Source organism: Rhinoraja longicauda, chromosome 23, assembly GCF_053455715.1.
Source record: "Rhinoraja longicauda isolate Sanriku21f chromosome 23, sRhiLon1.1, whole genome shotgun sequence".
In the NCBI taxonomy this organism is placed as follows: Eukaryota; Metazoa; Chordata; class Chondrichthyes; order Rajiformes; family Arhynchobatidae; genus Rhinoraja; species Rhinoraja longicauda.
In genome coordinates this window covers 37,164,710-37,188,761 of record NC_135975.1, presented here as the reverse complement: position 1 = coordinate 37,188,761, position 24,052 = coordinate 37,164,710, and the positions used below count along the sequence as shown (strand labels likewise).

Here is a 24,052-nt window from a genome sequence, read left to right as displayed (position 1 = left end):
GGATGTCCCGGCTAATACGGGACAGTTGGCAACCCGAGGTGGGTCACACATTTTGTTCTTTGAACATGTTCTGGGCACCATGTTAAAGGAAAGTTGTTGTCAAGCTGGAAAGGGTTCAGAGAAAATATACCAGGATCCTGCCAGGACTGAAGTGTCCGAGCTACAGGGAGAGGCTGAGCAGGCTGGGACTCTTCCTTGGAGGATGGGGGGTGATCATATACAGGTGTACAAAATCATGACAGGAATAGAACGGGTAGATGCACAGTCTCCTGGCCATAGTGCTAGAGTCGAGAACCAGAGGACATAGTTTTAATGTAAGGTGAGGAACCCGAGGAGTAATTTTTTTACATAAAAGGTGGTGGATGCATGGAACAAGCTGCCGGAGGAGGTAGTTGAGGCAGGGTCGATCCCAACGTTTAAGAAACATTGAGACAGGCACATGGATAGGACAGGTTTGGAGGGATATGGGCAAAACGCAGGACTAGTGTAGCTGGGACATGTTGGTTGGCGTGGGCCCGTTTCCACACTGTATCACTCTCAAAAACAGGTCAAAGCAGTCAGGAACAGGTTGCTTCCCCTGAAGGTCATTAGTGATCAGAGTGTAAATAACAACCCTCTCCTTTCACGGTCACCGTTCACAAGGTCAGCTGCGTTTAAGCTTGCCGATTTAATTGAATTTACATTCCGTCCACAGGTGACAGTGAGCTATTGATTAATGGTCTGCCCATGTTAAATGTTTGCTGAAAGGATGTGTGGGATTTGATTTACAAGGTGAAATCGATTAGCCACAGTGGTTTTGAGATAGGGAGTGCAGAGTGGAAGAACAGGACAAAAACATTTAACCTCTCGTGGTCAGAAGGGAATCTGGTTCACAATTGCCAAGCCTTGAGTAACCAAAGAGCACGCATGAGATTACTGGTTCAAACCCCAAATGTTTCTTCCTCACTAGGTAGAGTTGCTGCCTTACAGCGCAAGAGACCCGGGTTCGATCCTGCCAACGGGTGCTGTCTATAAAGAGTTTGTACGTTCGGATTCCTCCCACACTCCAAAGACGTACAGATTTGTAGACTAATTGGCTTGGCAAAAAAATGTTAATAGTCCCTAGTGTGTGGGATAGTGCAAGTGTGCTGGTCGGCACGGACTCGATGGCCGAAGGGCCTTTTTCCGCGCTGTATCTCTAAATTGAATTAAACTTCTTGAGTCAGGTTTAGAAGGGAAGAACCCGGGAAAAAACAGCACATTAGTTTTACTGACTTTTCTGTAATGTCAACTGCGTAATCAAGGGATATGGGGAGAAGGCAGGCACAAGTTATTAATTGTGGACGACCAGCCATGATCACAATGAATGGCGGTGCTGGCTTGAAGAGCCGAATGGCCTCCTCCTGCACCTATTTTCTATGTTTTTATGTTTAGTGGAAAGCCCCACAGCTCCACTGTTCCAGGTTTGTCCTGGACCTTGTTTACTGTCTGTGTGGAGTTTGCACATTCTCCCTGTGACCATGCGGGTGCCTCTGGGTATTTACCCAGTTTACCTTCACATCCCAATAACGTGCCGCTAGGTGGGTTGATTTGCCACCATCACCTATTAGTGTAGGTGAGTAGCAGGAGAATGGGATGGGGTTGTGTAGATTACAGGGAATGGGATGGATGGGATTGTTCCATGAGCCACCAGAGACTCGATGGGCCGAATATCCAGATCCTATACCATGGGATATACGAATAACATAAATAATACTAAAAATATTAATAACATGAATAATATGAATAAGGGGAACGATTGGAAGTATATTATAACCTTTCAAAATGTTCAAAAATCTTTATTGGAACAGCTAGCACATGGAACGCAGCACAGTTTGTGCCAAACATGATGCCTTGCTGAACTGATCACACCTGCCTCCACATGATCCATATCCCTCTATTCCCTGCAGTTCCATGTGCCTATCGAAAAGCTGTTAAATGCCACAATCGTATCTGTCTCCATCATCAACCTTGGCAATGTGATGCTAGGCCTCCACCACCATCTGTATAAAGAACTTCCCCCACACATCTCCATTAAACTTCCTCCCTCTCACCTGATGGCTATGTCCTCTAATGATGGACATTCCCACCCTGGGAAAAAGGTTCTGAGCGTCTATCTTATCTATGCTTGTCATAATTTTATAAACATGCATTGTCTCCCCTCAACCAAGAAAGAGAGAAAGCAAAGATTACTTGAAGTTAGAGAAATCAATCCTCATTCCACTGGGAATAAGCTGCCCAGGTGAAATATGAGGTGCTGTTGCCCCAATGTGCAATGGGCCTCACTCTGACAGTGGAGGAGGCCCAGGCCAAAAAGGTCAATGTGGGAATGGGAGGGGAGTTAAAATGTTTAGCAACCGGGAGATCGTGTAGTCTGGGTCATTTATATATATCACAAACAGCAGAGGTCCCAGCACAGATTCCTGTGGAACTCTATTGGTCACAGACCAGTCTGAATAACTACCTTCCACCACAACCCTCTGTCCTCTATGAATAAGCCAGTCCTGAATCCATACGATCAAGTAATTGTGAATCCCGCACACCTTAATCTTCTGGATCAGTCTACCATGAGGGACCTAATCAAAAGCCTGACTAAAATCCATGTATACAGCGTCCACTGCCCTACCTTCATCAATCCCCTTTGTCAACGCTTCAAAAAACTCAATCGAGCCATCCCTAATTAGCCCATTCTCTTCCAAATGGGAGTAAATCCTATCTCAATGAATTCCCTCCAATAGTTTCCCCACCACTGATGTGAGGCTCACCAGCCAAGAGTTGCCTGGATTCTCTCTACTTCCCTTCATAATCAAAAGAATAACATTGGCCTCTGTCTGTAGCAAGAGAAGAAACAAAGATCCTCGTCAAGGCCCCCACAATTTCCTCTCTTGCCTCTCTCAATAACCTGGGATAGATCCCATCAGGGCCTGGGGACTTGATGTTCTTCAAGTGTCTCAGCACCAACTTTTTCTCAATCTCTCAACTGTCCCAGCATATTTGTATTCTCCGCACTGATCTCAATGTTCTCCATCCTTCTGCTCGGTGAATACCGACTCGTTTAGTGCCTTACCTGCATCCTCCGACTCCGAGCAAAGATTTGCTCCTACCTTCTCCCTGGTCACCCTCTTAACATACCTATGGAAAACCTTGGAATTTTCCTTAATCCGTCTTGCCAATGACATTGCACGGCCCCATCTGGTCCTTCCAATCGCCCGCTAGAGTTCTTTCCTACTCACTTTATATTCCTCATATATAAGAGGAATATATTCCTCATATATAAGTGGTCTCATACCACCTTCTTAAACATAGAAAATAGGTGCAGGAGTAGGCCATTCGGCCCCTCGAGCCAGCACTGCCATTCAATATGATCATGGCTGATCGCCCAAAAACCATACTCCGGTCTGGCTTTTCCCCCCATATCCCTTGATTCCCTGAGCCCCAAGAGCTAAATCTAACTCTCTCTTGAAAACATCCAGTGAATTGGCCTCCACTGCCTTCTGCGGCAGAGAATTCCACAGATTCACAACTCTCTGGGTGAAAAAGTTTTTCCTCATATTAGTGCTGACATACGCTGCCTTGATCTTCCTGACCAGGTTGCCAACCTCCTTGGTGATCCATGGTTCCCTTACCTTGCCACCTCACTGGAACATGCTGATGCTGCACTGTGATCAGCTGGCCTTTAAACCACTCCCACATGTGCGCTTACCCAATAACAACTGCTCCCAATCTACCCTCCCGAGCTCCTGCCCCCTGACTTTGTAATCTGCTTTGCCGCAACATCCAGATCTGACCCTATTCAAAACAATCTTAAAACCTATGGAGTTGCGATCACTATCTCAAAATTCGTCTTCCACCACAGAAAGATGATCCTCAGGTCTCCATGCTGAATACCAAGAGACCGATCTCTCCCAGAACTTCACCCATCCTTATATCATATATTCTGGAGTCAAAAGATCAACGATAACATATTGCTACTTACATAATCCACCTCCAACTCTTCCTCTTCTTCCCCACCTCTCAGCTTCCGCACAACCATCTGAATGAAATCTTCAAACTTTGGTGCCATGTAAACGTCTTCGTTTTGCAGCTGCAGGCTGCTGCATTTCTGCTTGATTCCCTCGACCAACCTGGACAGATGACAATGACACGGCTCATTGGAAAGCCCACTTGGAAAGATGATCTCTGACAACTACAGGTCTTCACGGTGACCAAAATGCAACTATCCTCATCAGCACACTTCCAATTAATCGTCAGGTGAATAGGCCAAGATAGACTCGTGAATTGGCCAAGATAGACTGGCAATTGATTGAGACGTGAATTGGCCAAGATAGACTGGCAATTGATTGAGACGTGAATTGGCCAAGATAGACTGGCAATTGATTGAGACGTGAATTGGCCAAGATAGACTGGCAATTGATTCTTAAAGGGTTGACGGTGGACATGCAATGGAAGGCATTTAAAGATTGCATGGATGAACTACAACAATTGTTCATCCCAGTTTGGCAAAAGAATAAATCAGGGAAGGTAGTGCATCCGTGGCTAACAAGGGAAATTAGGGATAGTATCAAAACAAAAGATGAAGCATACAAATTGGCAAGAAAAAGCAGCCTACCAGAGGACTGGGAGAAATTCAAAGTCCAGCAGAGGAGGACAAACGGCTTAATTAGGAAAGGGAAAATAGATTATGAAAAAAAACTGGCAGGGAACATAAAAGCTGACTGCAAAAGCTTTTATAGATATGTGAAGAGAAAAAGATTAGTCAAAACAAATGTAGGTCCCTTACAGTCAGAAACAGGTGAATTGATCATGGGGAACAAGGACATGGCAGACCAATTGAATAACTACTTTGGTTCTGTCTTCACTAAGGAAGACATAAATAATCTGCCGGAAATAGCAGGGGACCGGGGGTCAAATGAGATGGAGGAACTGAGTGAAATCCAGGTTAGTCGGGAAGTGGTGTTAGGTAAATTGAATGGATTAAAGGCCAATAAATCCCCAGGGCCAGATAGGCTGCATCCCAGAGTGCTTAAGGAGGTAGCCCCAGAAATAGTGGATGCATTAGTGATAATTTTTCAAAACTCTTTAGATTCTGGAGTAGTTCCTGAGGATTGGAGGGTAGCTAATGTAACCCCACTTTTCAAAAAGGGAGGGAGAGAGAAAACGGGGAATTATAGACCAGTTAGCCTAACATCGGTAGTGGGGAAAATGCTAGAGTCAGTTATTAAAGATGGGATAGCAGCACATTTGGAAAGTGGTGAAATCATTGGACAAAGTCAGCATGGATTTATGAAAGGTAAATCATGTCTGACAAATCTTATAGAATTTTTCGAGGATGTAACTAGTAGAGTGGATAAGGGAGAACCAGTGGATGTGTTATATCTGGACTTTCAGAAGGCTTTCGACAAGGTCCCACATAAGAGATTAGTATGCAAACTGAAAGCACACGGTATTGTGGGTTCAGTATTGATGTGGATAGAGAACTGGCTGGCAGACAGGAAGCAAAGAGTAGGAATAAACGGGTCCTTTTCAGAATGGCAGGCAGTGACTAGTGGGGTACCGCAATGCTCAGTGCTGGGACCCCAGCTATTTACAATATATATTAATGATTTGGACGAGGGAATTGAATGCAACATCTCCAAGTTTGTGGATGACACGAAGCTGGGGGGCAGTGTTAGCTGTGAGGAGGATGCTAGGAGGCTGCAACGTGACGGATAGGTTAGGTGAGTGGGCAAAGGCATGGCAGATGCAGTATAATGTGGATAAATGTAAGGTTATCCACTTTGGTGGCAAGAACAGGAAAGCAGACTATTATCTGAATGGTGGCCGATTAGGAGAAGGGGAGATGCAACGAGACCTGGGTGTCGTGGTACACCAGTCATTGAAAGTAGGCATGCAGGTGCAGCAGGCAGTGAAGAAAGCGAATGGTATGTTGGCATTCATAGCGAAGGGATTTGAGTATAGGAGCAGGGAGGTTTTGCTGCAGTTGTACAGGGCATTGGTGAGACCACACCTGGAGTATTGCGTACAGTTTTGGTCTCCTAATCTGAGGAAAGACATTCTTGCCATAGAGGGAGTACAGAGAAGGTTCACCAGATTGATTCCTGGGATGGCAGGACTTTCATATGAAAAAAGACTGGATAGACTCGGCTTGTACTCGCTGGAATTTAGAAGATTGAGGGGGGATCTTATAGAAACTTACAAAATTCTTAAGGGGTTGGACAGGCTAGATGCAGAAAGATTGTTCCCGATGCTGGGGAAGTTCAGAACAAGGGGTCACAGTTTAAGGATAAGGGGGCAGTCTTTTAGGACCGAGATGAGAACGTTTTTTTTCACACAGAAATGGTGAATCTGTGGAATTCTCTGCCACAGAAGGTAGTTGAGGCCAGTTCATTGGCTATATTTAAGAGGGAGTTAGATGTGGCCCTTGTGGCTAAAGGGATCAGGGGGTATGGAGAGAAGGCAGGTACGGGATACTGAGTTGGATGATCAGCCATGATCATATTGAATGGCGGTGCAGGCTTCTATGTTCTATGTTTCTATGTTTCCTCATTCATCTCTGCTCTTCAACAATACAGAGGCTAACTGCTGGTTAAAAATGAATGGTCCAATAGGTGCACAGTGGTGCAGTGGTAGAGCGGAAGAGATTGAACTTGTTTTGCCTTCCATCACAGTGAGGAATATGGGAATCGCTGTGGTGGATGTTCATGTTAAAATTTTATTTGGGTGTCTTGTTGCTCTTTATTGGTATGACTGTATAGCAAATCAAATTCCTCGTATGTGGCAAAACATATTTGGCTACTAAAATATTATTATGATTATGATTACAGCACCAGAGACCCGGGTTCCAACCTGACCACAGGTGCTGTCTGTACGGAGTTTGTATGTTCTCCCCGTGACCACGTGGGTTTTCTCCGGGAGCTCAGGTTTCCTCCCACACTCCAAAGATGTACAGGTTTGTAGATTAATTGGCTTGTGTAAATTGACCCTAGTGTGTAGCATAGTGTAACAGTACATGGTGGTCGGCGTGGACTCCGTTCACCAAAGGGCCTGCTTCCATGGTGATTCTCTAAAGTCTTGAGTTTATTTTGTGGATAAAATAAATGATTACTTCTACCACATTTAACCACATTTGCTGTAATTCACAATGATTCCCAGATACAAGTTTGGCTAAAACACAAAGTGCTGGAGGTCAGGCAGTATCTCAGCAGGGTGTGCAGGAGAGAACTGCAGATGCTGGTTTATACCGAAGATAGACACCAAGTGCTGGAGTAATTCATCGGGTCAGGCTGCATCACTGGAGAAAAGGAATTGGTGATGTTTTGGGTTGGAGAGTCTGAAGAAGGGTTTCTACCAAAAACACCACCTATTCCTTTTCTCCACAGATGCTGCCTGGCCACTGAGTTACTCCAGCATATTGTGTCTGTCTTTAGTACCTCAGCAGGACATGGATAGGTGACATTTCGGGTCAGGACCCTTCTTCAGACTCATAGGCGACGTTTTGGGTCAAAAACTGATGACTAAAGTGGCCTGCTAACTGGCTAAAACCGATGTTGATCATTAGGATTTTAAATTTGAAAATCTGCTGGTTGCAGAAATCACAGCATGAAACAGGCAAAAACTCATAATCGGCAATTCCTGCTTAATGTATGAAATGGAATGATACAGCACACAATGAGGCCTTTCAGCCCAACCTGCCCACGCCGACCAACATGTCCCATCTACATTAGTCCCACCTGCCTGTATTTGGTCCATTTCCTTCTAAACCTGTTCTATCCATGTTTCTTAAACGTTGCAATAGCCCCAGCTTCAACTACCTCCTCTGGCAGCTCGTCCCATACACCCTTTGTGGGAAAGAGTTACCCCTCAGGTTCCTAAAGATCTTTCCTCCCTCACCATAAACCTATGTCCTCCGCTTCCTGACCCGAGCTATTCCTCTCACAATTTTATACACCTCAAGAAGATCACCCCTTATCCTCCTGCACTTCGAGGAATAGAGTCCCAGCCTGCTCAACCTCTCCCTTTGGCTCAGGCCCACTGAGTCCTGGCAACATCCTCGTAAATCTTCTCTGCTGCCTTTCCAGCTTGACGTTTGTAAATAGAGATACGTTTCCATGGTTAGCGAGGCTCTTTGGCTGGAGCCCATATCCACTCAAAGACATATATTAACTGGAGAAGGAAATTACCTCACCACATCCATGGAAGCTGCTCCTGATTTGAAAAAGTCTGTCGAGTCCTCAATGGCAGAAATGTTGCTCAGAATTGATTTCCAGGTCGCCTGGAGCACATTAAATAAAACCATGTGAACATTTAAGAAAATAAACTTCCATTCTGAAGCAATGAATCACAGGAATACAGTTTGTCTTTCAGGAATGTCTTTAGGGAACATTTTGCTCCTCACAGAAACATAGAAAAAAGGTGCAGGAGGCGGCCATTTGGCTCTTTGAGCCAGCACCGCCATTCAATAGACAATAGACAATAGGTGCAGGAGGAGGCCATTCGGCCCTTCGAGCCAGCACCGCCATTCAATGTGATCATGGCTGATCATTCTCAATCAGTACCCCGTTCCTGCCTTCTCCCCATACCCCCTGACTCCGCTACCCTTAAGAGCTCTATCTAGCTCTCTCTTGAATGCATTCAGAGAATTGGCCTCCACTGCCTTCTGAGGCAGAGAATTCCACAGATTCACAACTCTCTGACTGAAAAAGGTTTTCCTCATCTCAGTTCTAAATGGCCTACCCCTTATTCTTAAACTGTGGCCCCTTGTTCTGGACCCCCCCCAAAATTGGGAACATTTGGCACGGTAGCGCAGCGGTAGAGTTGCTGCTTTACAGCGAATGCAGCGCCGGAGACTCAGGTTCGATCCTGACTACGGGTGCTGTACTGTAAGGAGTTTGTACGTTCTCCCCGTGACCTGCGTGGGTTTTCTCCGAGATCTTCGGTTTCCTCCCACACTCCAAAGACGTACAGGTATGTAGGTTAATTGGCTGGGTAAATGTAAAAATTGTCCCTAGTGGGTGTAGGATAGTGTTAATGTACGGGGATCGCTGGGCGGCACGGACTTGGTGGGCCGAAAAGGCCTGTTTCCGGCTGTATATATATGATATGATATGATGTTTCCTGCCTCTAACGTGTCCAACCCCTTAATAATCTTATACGTTTCGATAAGATCTCCTCTCATCCTTCTAAATTCCAGTGTATGCAAGCCTAGTCACTCCAGTCTTTCAACATATGATAGTCCCGCCATTCCGGGAATTAACCTAGTAAACCTACGCTGCACGCCCTCAATAGCAAGAATATCCTTCCTCAAATTTGGAGACCAAAACTGCACACAGTACTCCAGGTGCGGTCTCACTAGGGCCCTGTACAACTGCAGAAGGACCTCTTTGCTCCTATACTCAACTCCTCTTGTTATGAAGGCCATCATTCCATTGGCTTTCTTCACTGCCTGCTGTACCTGCATGCTTCCTTTCAGTGACTGATGCACTAGGACACCCAGATCTCGTTGTACGTCCCCTGTTCCTAACTTGACACCATTCAGATAATACTCTGCCTTCCTATTCTTACCACCAAAGTGGATAACCTCACACTTATCCACATTAAACTGCATCTGCCATGCATCCGCCCACTCACACAACCTGTCCAAGTCACCCTGCAACCTCATAGCATCTTCCTCACAGTTCACACTACCACCCAGCTTTGTATCATCTGCAAATTTGCCAATGATACATTCATTGTGATCATGGCTGATCATCCACAATCAGTAACCCGTGCCTGCCTTCTCTCCATATCCCTCGATTCTGCTAGCCCCTAGAGCTCTATCTAACTCTCTTTTAAATTCATCCAGTGAATTGGCCTCCACTGTGGCAGAGAATTCCACAAATTCACAACTGGTCGGCGTGGGCAAGTTGGGCTGAAGGGCCTGTTTCCACGCTGTATCACTCTATGACTAGTGTAGCTGGGACATGTTGGCCAGCGTGGGCAAGTTGGGCTGAAGGGCCTGTTTCCATGCTGTATCACTCTATGACTAGTGTAGCTGGGACATGTTGGCCAGCGTGGGCAAGTTGGGCTGAAGGGCCTGTTTCCACGCTGTATCACTCTATGACTAGTGTAGCTGGGACATGTTGGCCAGCGTGGGCAAGTTGGGCTGAAGGGCCTGTTTCCACGCTGTATCACTCTATGACTAGTGTAGCTGGGACATGTTGGCCAGCGTGGGCAAGTTGGGCTGAAGGGCCTGTTTCCACTCTGTATCACTCTATGACTAGTGTAGCTGGGACATGTTGGCCGGCATGGGCAAGTTGGGCTGAAGGGCCTGTTTCCACGCTGTATCACTCTATGACTAGTGTAGCTGGGACATGTTGGCTGGCATGGGCAAGTTGGGCTGAAGGGCCTGTTTCCACGCTGTATCACTCTATGACTAGTGTAGCTGGGACATGTTGGCTGGCGTGGGCAAGTTGGGCCAAACGGCCTGTTTCCACGCAGTATGACTCTCAAGTGCATCAATCTGAATTACTTTGTTTATTCAAATGATTTCTGGAAACCCAAATATTTTGGTATCAATTGCTAACCTCGACAAAATTATTTCAAACAGTCAAACAATACGTTGTGAAATACTTGGGTGAAGAGCAAGGATTATTGCACATTCTGAAGTGGACCATGGACACAGAATTAAGTTAGCCAGCGAGGATGCCCAGCTACCTTAGTTCCCTTAACTTAATTTTTTAGTTTAAAGATACAGCACAGAAACAGGCCTTTCGGCCCTCCGAGTCCGCATCCTAACACGACCCTGCACACACTCGGGATAATTTTACCGTTACACCAAACAATTAGCCTACAAAGATCTCGGAGAAAACCTACGAAAGATTCGGGGAGAACGTACAATCTCCGTACAGACAGCACCCGTAGTCAGGATTGAACCTGGAACTCTGGCACTGTAAGGCAGCAGCTCTACCGCTGCATCACCGTGCCACCCTAAACTCTTCCTTAGTTCACTGCACTTGGCTCAGTGGGAGCCCAAGGTCTCGCCTCCTCCTCCTCCATTGTGATGATTTGGCAGCTTGAACAAATCGTCCTAAAAACAAGGTGCCAGGAAACTGAACACACAAGACTGCCCGACATTGCAGCAAGAGTTTGTACGAACAAAAGAAGAACCACAGCTTACCTTTATATCTTCAGCAATTTTTTTCTCTTCATCAGTCAGTTCTATGACGACTGTATCTCCAGTGGAGAAATATTTGGAGGCGGGGATCATTTTCCCATCTTCAAACTGAAGGTTTCGAACCATCAGCTGCAATTGTCACAAAGAAAACAATCAAAGAGCTGCCTCCCATCCAGCACACGAAAACCAAACACCAGACCAATCTGCTTCCAACGACGAACACAAAGCCGTGTCTCACCGCATCCAGACCCAAACACCAGACCAATCTGCTCCCAACAATGAATAGAAACATAGAAAATAGGGTGCAGGAGGAGGCCATTCGGCCCTTCCAGCCAGCACCGCCATTCATTGAGATCATGGCTGATCATCCACAATCAATAACCCGTGCCTACCTTCTCCTCATATCCCTTGATTCCACTAGCCCCTAGAGCTCTATCTCTCTATTAAATCCATTCAGTGATTTGGCTTCCACTGCCCTCTGCCCACAAAGCAGTGTCTCACCGCATTCAGACTGAGTGGCTTGTAGAGACAAATAATCATTGGCAGCCCACATCTGCAGAGTGGGCACTTACAGTGATTACTGACACTGCCTTTTCATTCCCTACATTCAAACCCATCACCAACCCATCTACCATCTAACCCATCAGGACATACTGGAGCGTTTGTCGGCACTGTACTCACTAGAGTTTAGAAGAATGTGGGGGGACCTCATTGAAACATAGTGAATAGTGAAAGGGGGGATGTGGAGAGGATGTTTCCACTAGTGAGAGAGTCTAGGACCTCAGAGGTCATAGCCTCAGAATTAAAGGACGTTCTTTTAGGAAGGAGATGAGAAGGAATTTCTTTCGTCAGAGGATGGTGAATCTGTGGAATTCTTTGCCACAGAAGGCTGTGGAGGCAAAGTTAATGGATATTTTTAAGGCAGAGAAGATGAGAGAGGCAAGAGATGAGATTGCGGGGGTAATCAGGGGACGATTAAGATGTACAGGTCTCACGATGACAATCATCTGGATTTAGAACTGGCTTATTCATAGAAGACACAGGGTTGTGGTGAAAGGTAGATATTCTGTGGAGGTCTGTGACCAGTGGAGTTCTGCAAGGAACTGTCTGGGACCTCTACTGTTTGTGATGTTATAAATTACGTGGACATAAATTTGGAGAGTTTGCTGAATTGGAGGAGTTGCAGACAGTGAGGAATGCTGTCCTTATATACAGCGGGATATAGATCAGCTGCAGAAATGGCAGAATGAGTTTAACCCGAGCAAGTGTGAGGTGTTGCACTTTGGGAGGTTGAATGCATACAGTTAATGGCAAGACCCTTAACATTGATGTGCAGAGGGATCTTGGAGTCCAAGTTCATCGCTCACTGAAGGTGGCAGCATAGGGTGTATGGTACATTACCTTCATTGCTTCATTGAGTATAACAGTCAGGATGTCATGATGCAGCTCTATACGACTTTAGTTAGGCCGCATTTAGAGTATTGCTTGCCCATTACACAAAAGATGTTGATGCTTTGGAGAGGGTGCAGAGGAGGTTTATCAGAATGCTGCCTCGATCAGAGGGTTTCAACTACAAGTTAGATAAACTTGCAATGTTGGAGGTTGAGGGGAGATGATAGAAGTATAATATAATTATGAGAGGCACAGTTAGGGTAGACCGGCAGAACCTTTTTCCCCAGCATGGAGATATCCAATACCAGAGGGCACATCTATAAAGTTTAATGGAGACGTGTGGGGCTTGGAATGCTTGCCAGGGGCAGTGGTGGAGGCAGATACAATAGTGGCATTAAAAGGTTTTTTGTTAGGCACATGGACAAGGGAATAGAGAGATATGGATCATGTACAGGCAGATGAGATCAGTTTAACTTGGCATGATGTTTGACGCAAACACCGTGGGACAAAGTGACCTTTCCAATGCTGTACTGTTCTGTGTTCTGTGCACTCCATTTATTTTCTCTTTTTAGGTACTCATGAATGAATGTTTTTGCCTGGAAAGAATGCAAAGCAAATGTTTCACTGTACAGGTGCTCTTCGACTTATGATGGGGTTACGTTCCGATAAACCCATTGGAAATCAAAAATATCGTAAGTCGAAAATGCATATCGCATTCCCGCATAGATCAAAATTCAAAATTCAAAATTCGAAGTACGGTTTCTACTGAATGTGTATCGCTTTTGCACCATCGTAAGGTCGAAGCATCGTACGTCAAGGAGCATCTGTATTGCGATACACAAGACAATAAAAAAACAATACCATTGGTTTAGATTAGTTTAGAGATAGAGCGCAGAAACAGGAAACTCTTTGGCCCAACGAGTCCGTACCGACGAGCGAAAACCCAGGTGGTCACAGGGAGAACATACAAACTCCATACAGACAGCACCCGTAGTCAGGATGGAACCCGGGCCTCTGGAGCTGTGAGGCAGCAACTCCACCGCTGCGCCCTTGGTTTCCAGGGTACAGATGGGCAGTATATTTGGCAGAGGCACCTACAGTGCTGATTAACAGGGAAAACGCAGAAAATACAGAGCCATGAGCTTGGATGTGGAGTTGCTTAGTCAGTGACCAAAATCTCTAGTAAGTTGCAGATCACATTGTTTTATTCCTTATATTTCTACATATAACTTTAGAAAAACCTTTCAAGATAAATCCATCAGCCGAGGCCCAGCACTATCGTTAGTTTATTTTGACGATGACTGACTGCAACCACCACAGCAGAGTTGCAGTCAGACATTGCTCAGGACCCAGCTGGATTTCACACACCTGGGCAACTGGGGGGGAAACTTCAACACCGTGAACTTGAGAGCTGAACCCTACCATGTTTCCATCGCTGCCGAAGAGCACCAAGCCATTGCTGGTTACCAGGCCGGGTTTACTGGCTCCACTGATCTCCAGCGGCTGACCTGAAGGTATGGCACCTTTGTACATGGATGATCCATACAGAGTGATGGCCTGAAAGGGAGGAGAAATAGCATACACCTGTTAATGGCGTTGACACAAATTAACACTTGGCACTGTTCAGAGCCAACTCAGTAGCTGGCACTGTCATGGATTCAAAGGATCTCGCACAATTATGCCATTCGGCCCATCAAATCTACTCCGCCATTCAATCATGGCTGATTTATCTTTCCCTCTCAACCCCATTCTCCTGCCTCCCACAACCCCTGACACCCTTACTAATCAAGAATCTGTCAATCTTCGCCTTAAAAATATTTATTGACAGCCTCCACAGCCGTCTGTGACAATGAATTCCACAGATTCCCCACCCTCTGACTAAAGAAATTCCTCCTCATCTCCTTCCTAAAGGTACATCCTTTTATTCTGAGGCTATGCCCTCTGATCCTAGACTCTCCCACCAGTGGAAACATCTTCTCCACGTTCACTCTATCCAGGCTTTTACTATTCGGTAAGTTTCAATGAGGTTCTCCTGTATCCTTCTAAACGCCAGCGAGTATAGGCCCAGTGCCGTCAAATGCTCATCATATGTTAACCAAATCATTCCAGAATCACTCTCGTAAACCTCCTCTGAACCCTCTCCAGAGCCAGCACATCCTTCCTCAGCCCAAGAGAGGATGTACTTCCTACGGCAGCTGAGGAAACACAATCTGCCACAGGCAATGATGGTCCAATTCTATACTGCTATCATTGAGTTCGTCCTCACCTTCTCCATCATGGTCTGGTTTGGCTCAGCCACCAAGCACGACGTCCGGAGGCTGCAACGGATCGTTCGCACAGCTGAGAAGGTTGTTGGCTGCAACCTTCCCCCCATTGACGAACTGTACACTGCAAGGGCCAGGAAGCGAGCGGGCAAGATCATCTCTGACCCCTCTCACCCTGGCCACAAACTCTTCGAAGCACTTCCCTCTGGAAAGCGACTCCGGACTGTCAAAGCAGCCACAGCCAGACATAAAAACAGTTTTTTTCCCCACGAGTAGCAGCTCTACTCAATAACCAAAGTCTGTCGTCTCTTTTTGCTCTGGTTTATTTTCACCCACATGTTTAAACTGTAATGTTGTATTCTTAATGTTTTATTCTTAATTGTTTACTGTATATTCGTGTTGTTACTTGTGAGCGGAGCACCAAGGCAAATTCCTTGTACGTGTACATACTTGGCCAATAAACTTTTTCAATTCAATTCAATGGGACAAAAAAACTGCTCATAATATTCCAAATGCAGTCTGACCAGTGCCTTATAGAGCCTCAGCATTACATCCCTGTTTTTGTATTCTAGCCCTTTCGAAATAAATGCTAGCATTGCATTTGCCTTCCATACTACCGATTCAACTTTTTGGGAATCCTGCACCCGTACTCCCATGTCCCTTTGCACCTCCGATTTCTGAATTCTCTCCCCATTGAGAAAATAGTCTTGGCCTTTATTCCTACTACCAAAATGCATGACTCCACACTTTGCTACACTGTATTCCATCTGCCACTTCTCTGCCCACTCTCCCAACCTGTCCAAGTCCTTTGCAGTCCCTGCTTTCTCCTGCCCCTCCACCTATTTTCGTATCCATTACATCATTAGTGAATTGTTATGTATGCATTGTAAATGATTCCACTCCCCAAATTCCAGATCTTGTATGATTACTTGTTTCTGGGGGTAACCAAATCACAGTGTAAAAACTGCATGGAATAAACTGGGACGATCACTGCACTGGAGTGGAGGTACCAGGCTCTCAAGACCTGCAGAGCCTTGCTAATGGTGGAACCCAAGAGGAACCTGCACCCTATCCCACCCCCACAGCACAAGGCTCTTGCAATTCCAAACTCTGCTTCTCTGAAGATAGACACAAAAAGCTGGAGTAACTCGGCGGGACAGGAGCATCTCTGGAGAGAAGGAATGGGCGATGTTTCGGGTCGAGAGCCTTCACACCAAGGGTGGTGGGTGTATGGAACAAGCTGCTGGAGGAGGTAGTTGAGGCAGGTACTATCCCAATGTTGAAGAAATATTTAGACAGGTACATGGATAGGATAGGTTTGGAGGGATATGGGCTATAAGCAGGCGGGTGGGACTAGTGTAGATGGGACATGTTTGGTCATGCGGGCAATTTGGGCTGAAGGTCCTGTTTCCACGCTGCAACACTCTATGACAGTGGGTCACATTAATGACTTAGATGGGAGAGCAATTTAGAGATGAAGCATGGAAACAGGCCCTTCAGCCCACCAATTCCATGCAACCATTGATCACTAGTTCACACTAGCTCTATGTTATCCTACTTTCTCATCTATTCTACACACGAGGGGTAATGTACAGAGGTCAAGTAACCTACGTACTGACGCGACTTTGGAGTGTGGGAGGAAACTGGAGCACCCAGAGGAAGCCCATACAGTCACAGAAAAAACATACAAATTTCACACATAAATTCTGAGGTCAGGATTAAACCCAGGTCTCAGTGAGATTGCAACTCTACCGGCTGTGCCAGTGTGTCGCCCTAGTAGGGGGTAAGATTGGTAAATTTGTTGATGGCACAAACAATTAGTGGTATAGTGGAGAGCGAGATAGGTGGTTGGAGATTACAGTCGATACAGATCTGTGTAAAGTTGTGCAGAGAGTTTGAGGTGGAATTTAAATTGGGACAAGTATGAGATGATGCACTTTGGAAAGTCAAACGGAGTAGGATGTATGTGTAGGAAGGAACTTCCTACTTTAGATGCTGCTTTAAACCCAAGATAGACACTAAATGCTGAGTAACTCACTGGGGCAGGCAGAATCTCTGGGGAAATAGGATGGGTGATGTTTCAGGTCGAGACCCTTCTAGGATGTATATTGAGCGTAGAGATTGAAGGGCCCAGCTCTGTGGGAGCAAAGGGGGAGCTGCTGTGGGGAGGGGGGGGTGGGGGCGGATCTGTAACTTGGGAAGTGCCCTTGATGGGCGACTATTGCATACCTTGGCAAGGTATGTAAGCAAAGAATTTCACTGTGACTAATCACATGTGACAATAAAGTTTTCATTTATTCAAGTGTGAACTAAGGGAGAGGGACCTTGGATGGACCAGTAGAAGTGGGAAAGGAACACAGGGGGAATGGGATACCTGAATTTGGAAAATTCAATGTTCATACCATCAGCTGTAGACTACAGAGTCTAGTTTGTGGTTAGCCTCAGCATGGCAGTGGAGAAGGCCAAGGACGTACAGCTCAATGAGAATGGGAAGGGGAATTGGTATGAATAGTAAACTTTCCAATCCTGTGTTCTTTTCCCACTCCCACCAGTCCACCATGGTCTGATTCTCTTCTATCCATCCCAGCCCCATCTTCACAGTCCCACACCTTGTTCCATCAGCCCATCACCCACACATATCTCTCCTTGGGTTGCCTTGGGTCATTTATCCTATCCTCTTCTCAGACCTTCTTACAAAGGGTGGTGGTGTATGGAATGAGCTGCCGGAGGTGGTAGTTGAGGCTGAGACTAGCCCAAATTAGACAGGTACATGGACAGGGCATGTCTGGAGGGATATGGATCAAAGGCAGGCAGGTGGGACTAGTGTACATGGGGCATGATGGTCGGTGTGGAATCGCGAATCAGAGGACATAGGTTTAAGGTGAAGGTGGAAAGACTTAATCGAAATCTGAGGGGGTAACAATTTCTCACATAGGCTGGTGGGTGTGTGGAACAAGCTGAGAGAGGAGGTACTTGAGGCTGGAACTATCCCAACATTTAAGAAGCAGTTAGACAGGTACATGGACAGGGCAGGTCTGGAAGGATATGGGCCAAAGGCGGTCAGGTGGGACTAGTGTAGCTGGGACATGTTGGCCGGGTGGGCAGGTTGGGCCTGTTTCCACACTGTATCACTCTATGATTCATCGTTCCTTGTTCCATCTGCCCATCGTCCCTCCATTATCTGGTTCCACCTATCACTTGCTTACCTCCGTCTCCCCTCTCCCTCACCCTGCTCCACCTGCCCATCACTCCACGAACAATTATAATTTTGACCACAGCCAAGTAACATGCAAACCTGTACGTCTGGTTTGTCCCCTCTTTCAACTGTTCCTTCTTACCCACAACCAGCCACTATCTCACCTTTTCCTCTCACGTCTACCTGTTGGCCATCTTCTTTCAACACTTGCAGTTTTGGAGAAAACCTCGCCCCACAAATGCTGCTCGGCCCACTGAGTTCCTCCAACAACTTAGTTTGCTCCAGATTCCAACATGCATGATAATGGGAATAACGTTTAGTGCAGGATAAAGTCCAGTAAAGTCCGATTAAAGATACTCCGATGGTCTCCAATGAGGTAGATAATAGCTCAGGACCGCTCTCTAGTTGTGGTAGGATGGTTCAGTTGCCTGATAACAGATGGGAAGAAAGTATCCCTGAGTCTGGAGGTTTGCGTTTTCACACTTCTGTAGTTTTTGTCCGATGGGAGAAGGGAGAAGAGGGAATGGCCAGGATGAGACTGGAGAGGTTTGGATTATTTCTCCTGGAGCAAAGGAGGCTGCTGGATGAACTGATTCTGGCCTGATGGGGATGTAAAATTATAAAGAGCATACATGGTGCAGGGAGTTAGAATATTTCATAGAAACATAGAAACTAGGTGCAGGAGGCCATTAGGCCCTTCGGGCCAGCACCGCCATTCATTGTGATCATGGCTGATCATCCACAATCATGTAACCTGTGCCCAACTTCTCACCATATCCCTTATTCCACTAGCCCCAAGAGCTCTATCTAACTCTCTCTTAAATTCATCCAGTGATTTGGCCTCCACTGCCTTCTGTGGCAGAGAATTCCACAAATTCACAACTCTCTGGGTGAAAAAGCTCCTTCTCATCTCATTTTTAAATGGCCTCCCCTTTATTCTAAGACTGTGGCCCTTGGTCTGGACTCCCCCAACATTGGGAACACTTTTCCTGCAAAAAGCTTGTCCAGTGCCCTTATAATTTTAAATGCTTCTATAAGATCCCCTCTCATCCTTCTAAACTTCATTGAATACAAACCTAGTCTTTTCAATCTTTCCTCATATGACAGTCCCGCCAATCTCGTGAACCTACGCTGCACTGCCTCAATTACAAGGATGTCCTTCCTCAAATTAGGAGACCAAAACTGTACACAATACTCCAGATGTGGTCTTACCAGGGCCCTATACAACTGCAGAAGAACCTCTTTACTCCTATATTGAAAACCTCTTGTTATGAAGGCCAACATGCCATTAGCTTTCTTCACTGCCTGCATGCCAACTTTCAGTGACTGGTGTACAAGGACACCCAGGTCTCGCTGCACTTACCCCATACCTAACCTGACACCATTGAGATAATAATCTGCCTCCTTGTTTTTGCCGCCAAAGTGGATAACCTCACATTTATCTACATTATACTGCATCTGCCATATATCTGCCCACTCACTCAACCTGTCCAGGTCACCCTGCAACCTCCTAACATTCTCTTCACAGTTCACACTGCCACCCAGCTTTGTGTCATCTGCAAACTTGCTAGTGTTTTACTTCTAATTCCTTCATCCAAATCATTAATATAGACAATAGATAATAGACAATAGGTGCAGGAGTAGGCCATTCAGCCCTTCGAGCCAGCACCGCCATTCAATGCGATCATGGCTGATCACTCTCAATCAGTACCCCGTTCCTGCCTTCTCCCCATACCCCCTCACTCCGCTATCCTTAAGAGCTCTATCCAGCTCTCTCTTGAAAGCATCCAACGAACTGGCCTCCACTGCCTTCTGAGGCAGAGAATTCCACACCTTCACCACCCTCTGACTGAAAAAGTTCTTCCTCATCTCCGTTCTAAATGGCCTACCCCTTATTCTTAAACTGTGGCCCCTTGTTCTGGACTCCCCCAACATTGGGAACATGTTATCTGCCTCTAATGTGTCCAATCCCCTAATTATCTTATATGTTTCAATAAGATCCCCCCTCATCCTTCTAAATTCCAGTGTATACAAGCCCAATCGCTCCAGCCTTTCAACATACGACAGTCCCGCCATTCCGGGAATTAACCTAGTGAACCTACGCTGTACGCCCTCCATAGCAAGAATATCCTTCCTCAAATTTGGAGACCAAAACTGCACACAGTACTCCAGGTGCGGTCTCACCAGGGCCCGGTACAACTGTAGAAGGACCTCTTTGCTCCTATACTCAACTCCTGTTACGAACGCCAACATTCCATTGGCTTTCTTCACTGCCTGCTGTACCTGCATGCTTCCTTTCATTGACTGATGCACTAGGACACCCAGATCTCGTTGAACTCCCCCTCCTCCTAACTTGACACCATTCAGATAATAATCTGCCTTTCTATTCTTACTTCCAAAGTGAATAACCTCACACTTATCTACATTAAACTGCATCTGCCATGTATCCGCCCACTCACACAACCTGTCCAAGTCACCCTGCAGCCTTATTGCATCTTCCTCACAATTCACACTACCCCCCAACTTAGTATCATCTGCAAATTTGCTAATGGTACTTTTAATCCCTTCGTCTAAGTCATTAATGTATATCGTAAATAGCTGGGGTACCTTGCGGTACCTCACTGGTCACTGCCTGCCATTCCGAAAGGGACCCATTTATCCCCACTCTTTGCTTTCTGTCTGTCAACCAATTTTCTATCCATGTCAGTACCCTACCCCCAATACCATGTGCCCTAATTTTGCCCACTAATCTCCTATGAGGGACCTTGTCGAAGGCTTTCTGAAAGTCGAGGTACACCACATCCACTGACTCTCCCTTGTCAATTTTCCTAGTTACATCCTCAAAAAATTCCAGTAGGTTTGTCAAGCATGATTTCCCCTTCGTAAATCCATGCTGACTCGGAATGATCCCGTTACTGCTATCCAAATGCTCAGCAATTTCGTCTTTTGTAATTGACTCCAGCATCTTCCCCACCACTGATGTCAGACTAACTGGTCTATAATTACCCGTTTTCTCTCTCCCTCCTTTCTTAAAAAGTGGGATAACATTTGCTATCCTCCAATCCACAGGAACTGATCCTGAATCTATAGAACATTGAAAAATGATCTCCAATGCTTCCACTATTTCTAGAGCCACCTCCTTAAGTACTCTGGGATGCAGACCATCAGGCCCTGGGGATTTATCAGCCTTCAGTCCCATCAGTCTACCCAAAACCATTTCCTGCCTAAAGTGGATTTCCTTCAGTTCCTCCATCACCCTAGGTTCTCCGGCCCCTAGAACATTTGGGAGATTGTGTGTATCTTCCTCAGTGAAGACAGATCCAAAGTAACGGTTTAACTCGTCTGCCATTTCTTTGTTCCCCATAATAAATTCCCCTGCTTCTGTCTTCAAGGGACCCACATTTGCCTTGACTATTTTTTTCCTCTTCACGTACCTAAAACAACTTTTGCTATCCTCCTTTATATTATTGGCTAGTTTACCCTCGTACCTCATCTTTTCTCCCCGTATTGCCTTTTTAGTTAACTTTTGTTGCTCTTTAAAAGAGTCCCAATCCTCTGTCTTCCCACTCTTCTTTGCTATGTTATACTTCCTCTCCTTAATTTTTATGCTGTCCCTGACTTCCCTCGTCAGCCACAGGTGTCTCTTACTCCCCTTAGAGTCTTTCCACCTCTTTGGAATAAATTGATCCTGCAACCTCTGCATTATTCCCAGGAATACCTGCCATTGCTGTTCTACCGTCTTCCCTGCTAGGGCCTCCTTCCAGTCAATTTTGGCCAGCTCCTGCCTCATGCCTCTGTAATCCCCTTTGCTATACTGTAATACCGACACTTCCGATTTTCCCTTCTGCCTTTCCATTTGCAGAGTAAAACTTATCATGTTGTGATCACTGCCTCCTAATGGCTCTTTTACCTCTAGTCCCCTTATCAGATCAGGATCATTACACAACACTAAATCCAGAATTGCCTTCTCCCTGGTAGGCTCCAGTACAAGCTGTTCTAAGAATCCATCTCGAAGGCACTCTACAAACTCTCTTTCCTGGGGTCCATTTCCAACCTGATTTTCCCAGTCTACCTGCATGTTGAAATCTCCCATAACCACCGTAGCATTACATTTTTGACACGCCAATTTTATCTCCTGATTCAACTTGCACCCTATGTCGAGGCTACTGTTTGGGGGCCTATAGATAACTCCCATTAGGGTCTTTTTACCCTTACAATTTCTCATTTCTATCCATACTGATTCAACATTTCCTGATTCTATGTCACCCCTTGCAAGGGAATGAATATCATTCCTTACCATCAGAGCAACCCCATTGTAAATAGCAGCGGCCCCAACACTGAGCCTTGCGGCACTCCACTCACCACTGCCTGCCATTCTGAAAATGGAATTTCCCAATTGTAAAAACAACAGGTAGGTTAAAGGTGAATGGAACGAGTTTTCAAGGTGATCCGAGGGGTGACTTTTTTTGTTTACACACAGAGAGTGAATGACATCTCTTCTAACACGATGACAGTAAAAAATAAATATTTTGTCATTTTGCTCTTTCTAAGTATCACTTGTGCTTGATAACATGAACCAACCTTTGTCATTCGAGAGCCTGGGGTTTGCCATTCATGGCCGGTACCTGTATTTTCCCAATGCTAACGATAAAGTGTGCAAGTGAAAGGATATTATGATGAAGAAGGGATCAATACGGATCGGTGCCCGTTGGTTGGCATTGACGTGATGGGCCGAGTGGCCTATTTGCAAACTGAATAACTCCATGGATAGATGCAAAATGCTGGAGTAACTGAGCAGATCAGGCAGCATCTCTGGAGAAAAGGAATAGGTGACGATTCAGGTCGAGACCCTTCATCAGACTTCTCACTTGAGCAGATGTCACGACCCGAAACGTCACCTATTCCTCTCTCCAGAGATGCCGTCTGACCCGCTGAGTTACTCCAGATTCTTGTGTCCATCTTCGGTGTAAACCAGTATCTGCAGTTCCTTCTTGCAAACTGAAGAACTCCATGACAAGGTCAGCCATTTGTAGGTAGTTACTGCAGTTATGGAGGAAAGACAAGTCGCCATGAAAGTGCTCTGATGTCCTTGGATCTGACGGTCATAGCCAAGGCAGTGACAACACGATGCTCAATGTTCAAAGGAGAACAAGACCCAATTACAGACCTTCCAAGGAACTTTCAGAAACAATACTGACAATAATACACTCCAGCTGAAGTGTAGATGGACAAAGAATCAACACTGGCCAACAAAAACCAGGAAGGACGTCAAAAGGATACTTAAATCTTCGATGATCACCTTCAAAGGGAACTGAATAAATACCTTAAGGGAACAAGGAATTGCAGAAATATGGGGAAAAGAACAGTATATCTGAAGTGTGGCCAACAGAACTGAACTTCAGAGGAGTTCAACAGACTCAAAAGCCAAATGGTGTCTTTGCTTGTGCAGAAAGGAACTGCTGATGCTGGTTTATCCCAAAGACACAAATTGCTGGAGTAACTCAACGGGTCAGGCAGCATCTCTGGGGAAAAGGGATGGGTGACCTTTCGGGTCGGAACCCTTCTACAGACTGCTGAACAGTCTGAGGAAAAGTTGTGGCCCAAAACGTCACCCATCCTTTTTGGGTGAGTTTGCCTGAGCTACTTTGTATCAATATTTAGTGTCTTTGCTAAGCTCTCAACTGCAAGATCTCAGCAATTAATGAATTATACATAGAGTCAAGATCAATTAAATACTGTAGTGTTTGAATTATCTCAAAATCAGCAATGTGAAAGTGCTGTAACTTTATTCACACAGATTAAAAATATTCAATCAATATTCAAGGATGAAGTAGTGGTCCTTTGTTTAAGTAAGGAGGTAGAGAGCATCCAGGGGATTATTGGACAGTGAGCCTCACATCAGTGGTAAGAAAACGATTGGAGAGAATTCTTCGAGATAGGATTTTCTCTTCCCAGATTAATTCCCGGGATGGCGGGACTGGCATATGAGGATAGAATGGGTCGACTGGAATGGAATTTAGAAGGATGAGA

General features: G+C 45.7%; 1 protein-coding gene across 1 annotated transcript in view; it reads right to left on the bottom strand.

Moving 5' to 3' along the window:
• Positions 1–24,052, bottom strand: part of LOC144605022 (mitochondrial 10-formyltetrahydrofolate dehydrogenase-like) — a 125,199-nt gene that overhangs the window by 42,481 nt on the left and 58,666 nt on the right. Inside the window, exons 7-10 of the mRNA XM_078420063.1 lie at positions 13,985–14,119; positions 11,174–11,299; positions 8,199–8,290; positions 3,995–4,142 (exon numbers count right to left, since the gene is read on the bottom strand). Coding sequence (XP_078276189.1) covers positions 3,995–4,142; positions 8,199–8,290; positions 11,174–11,299; positions 13,985–14,119 — 501 coding nt within the window. The remainder of the gene's footprint in view (positions 1–3,994; positions 4,143–8,198; positions 8,291–11,173; positions 11,300–13,984; positions 14,120–24,052) is intronic.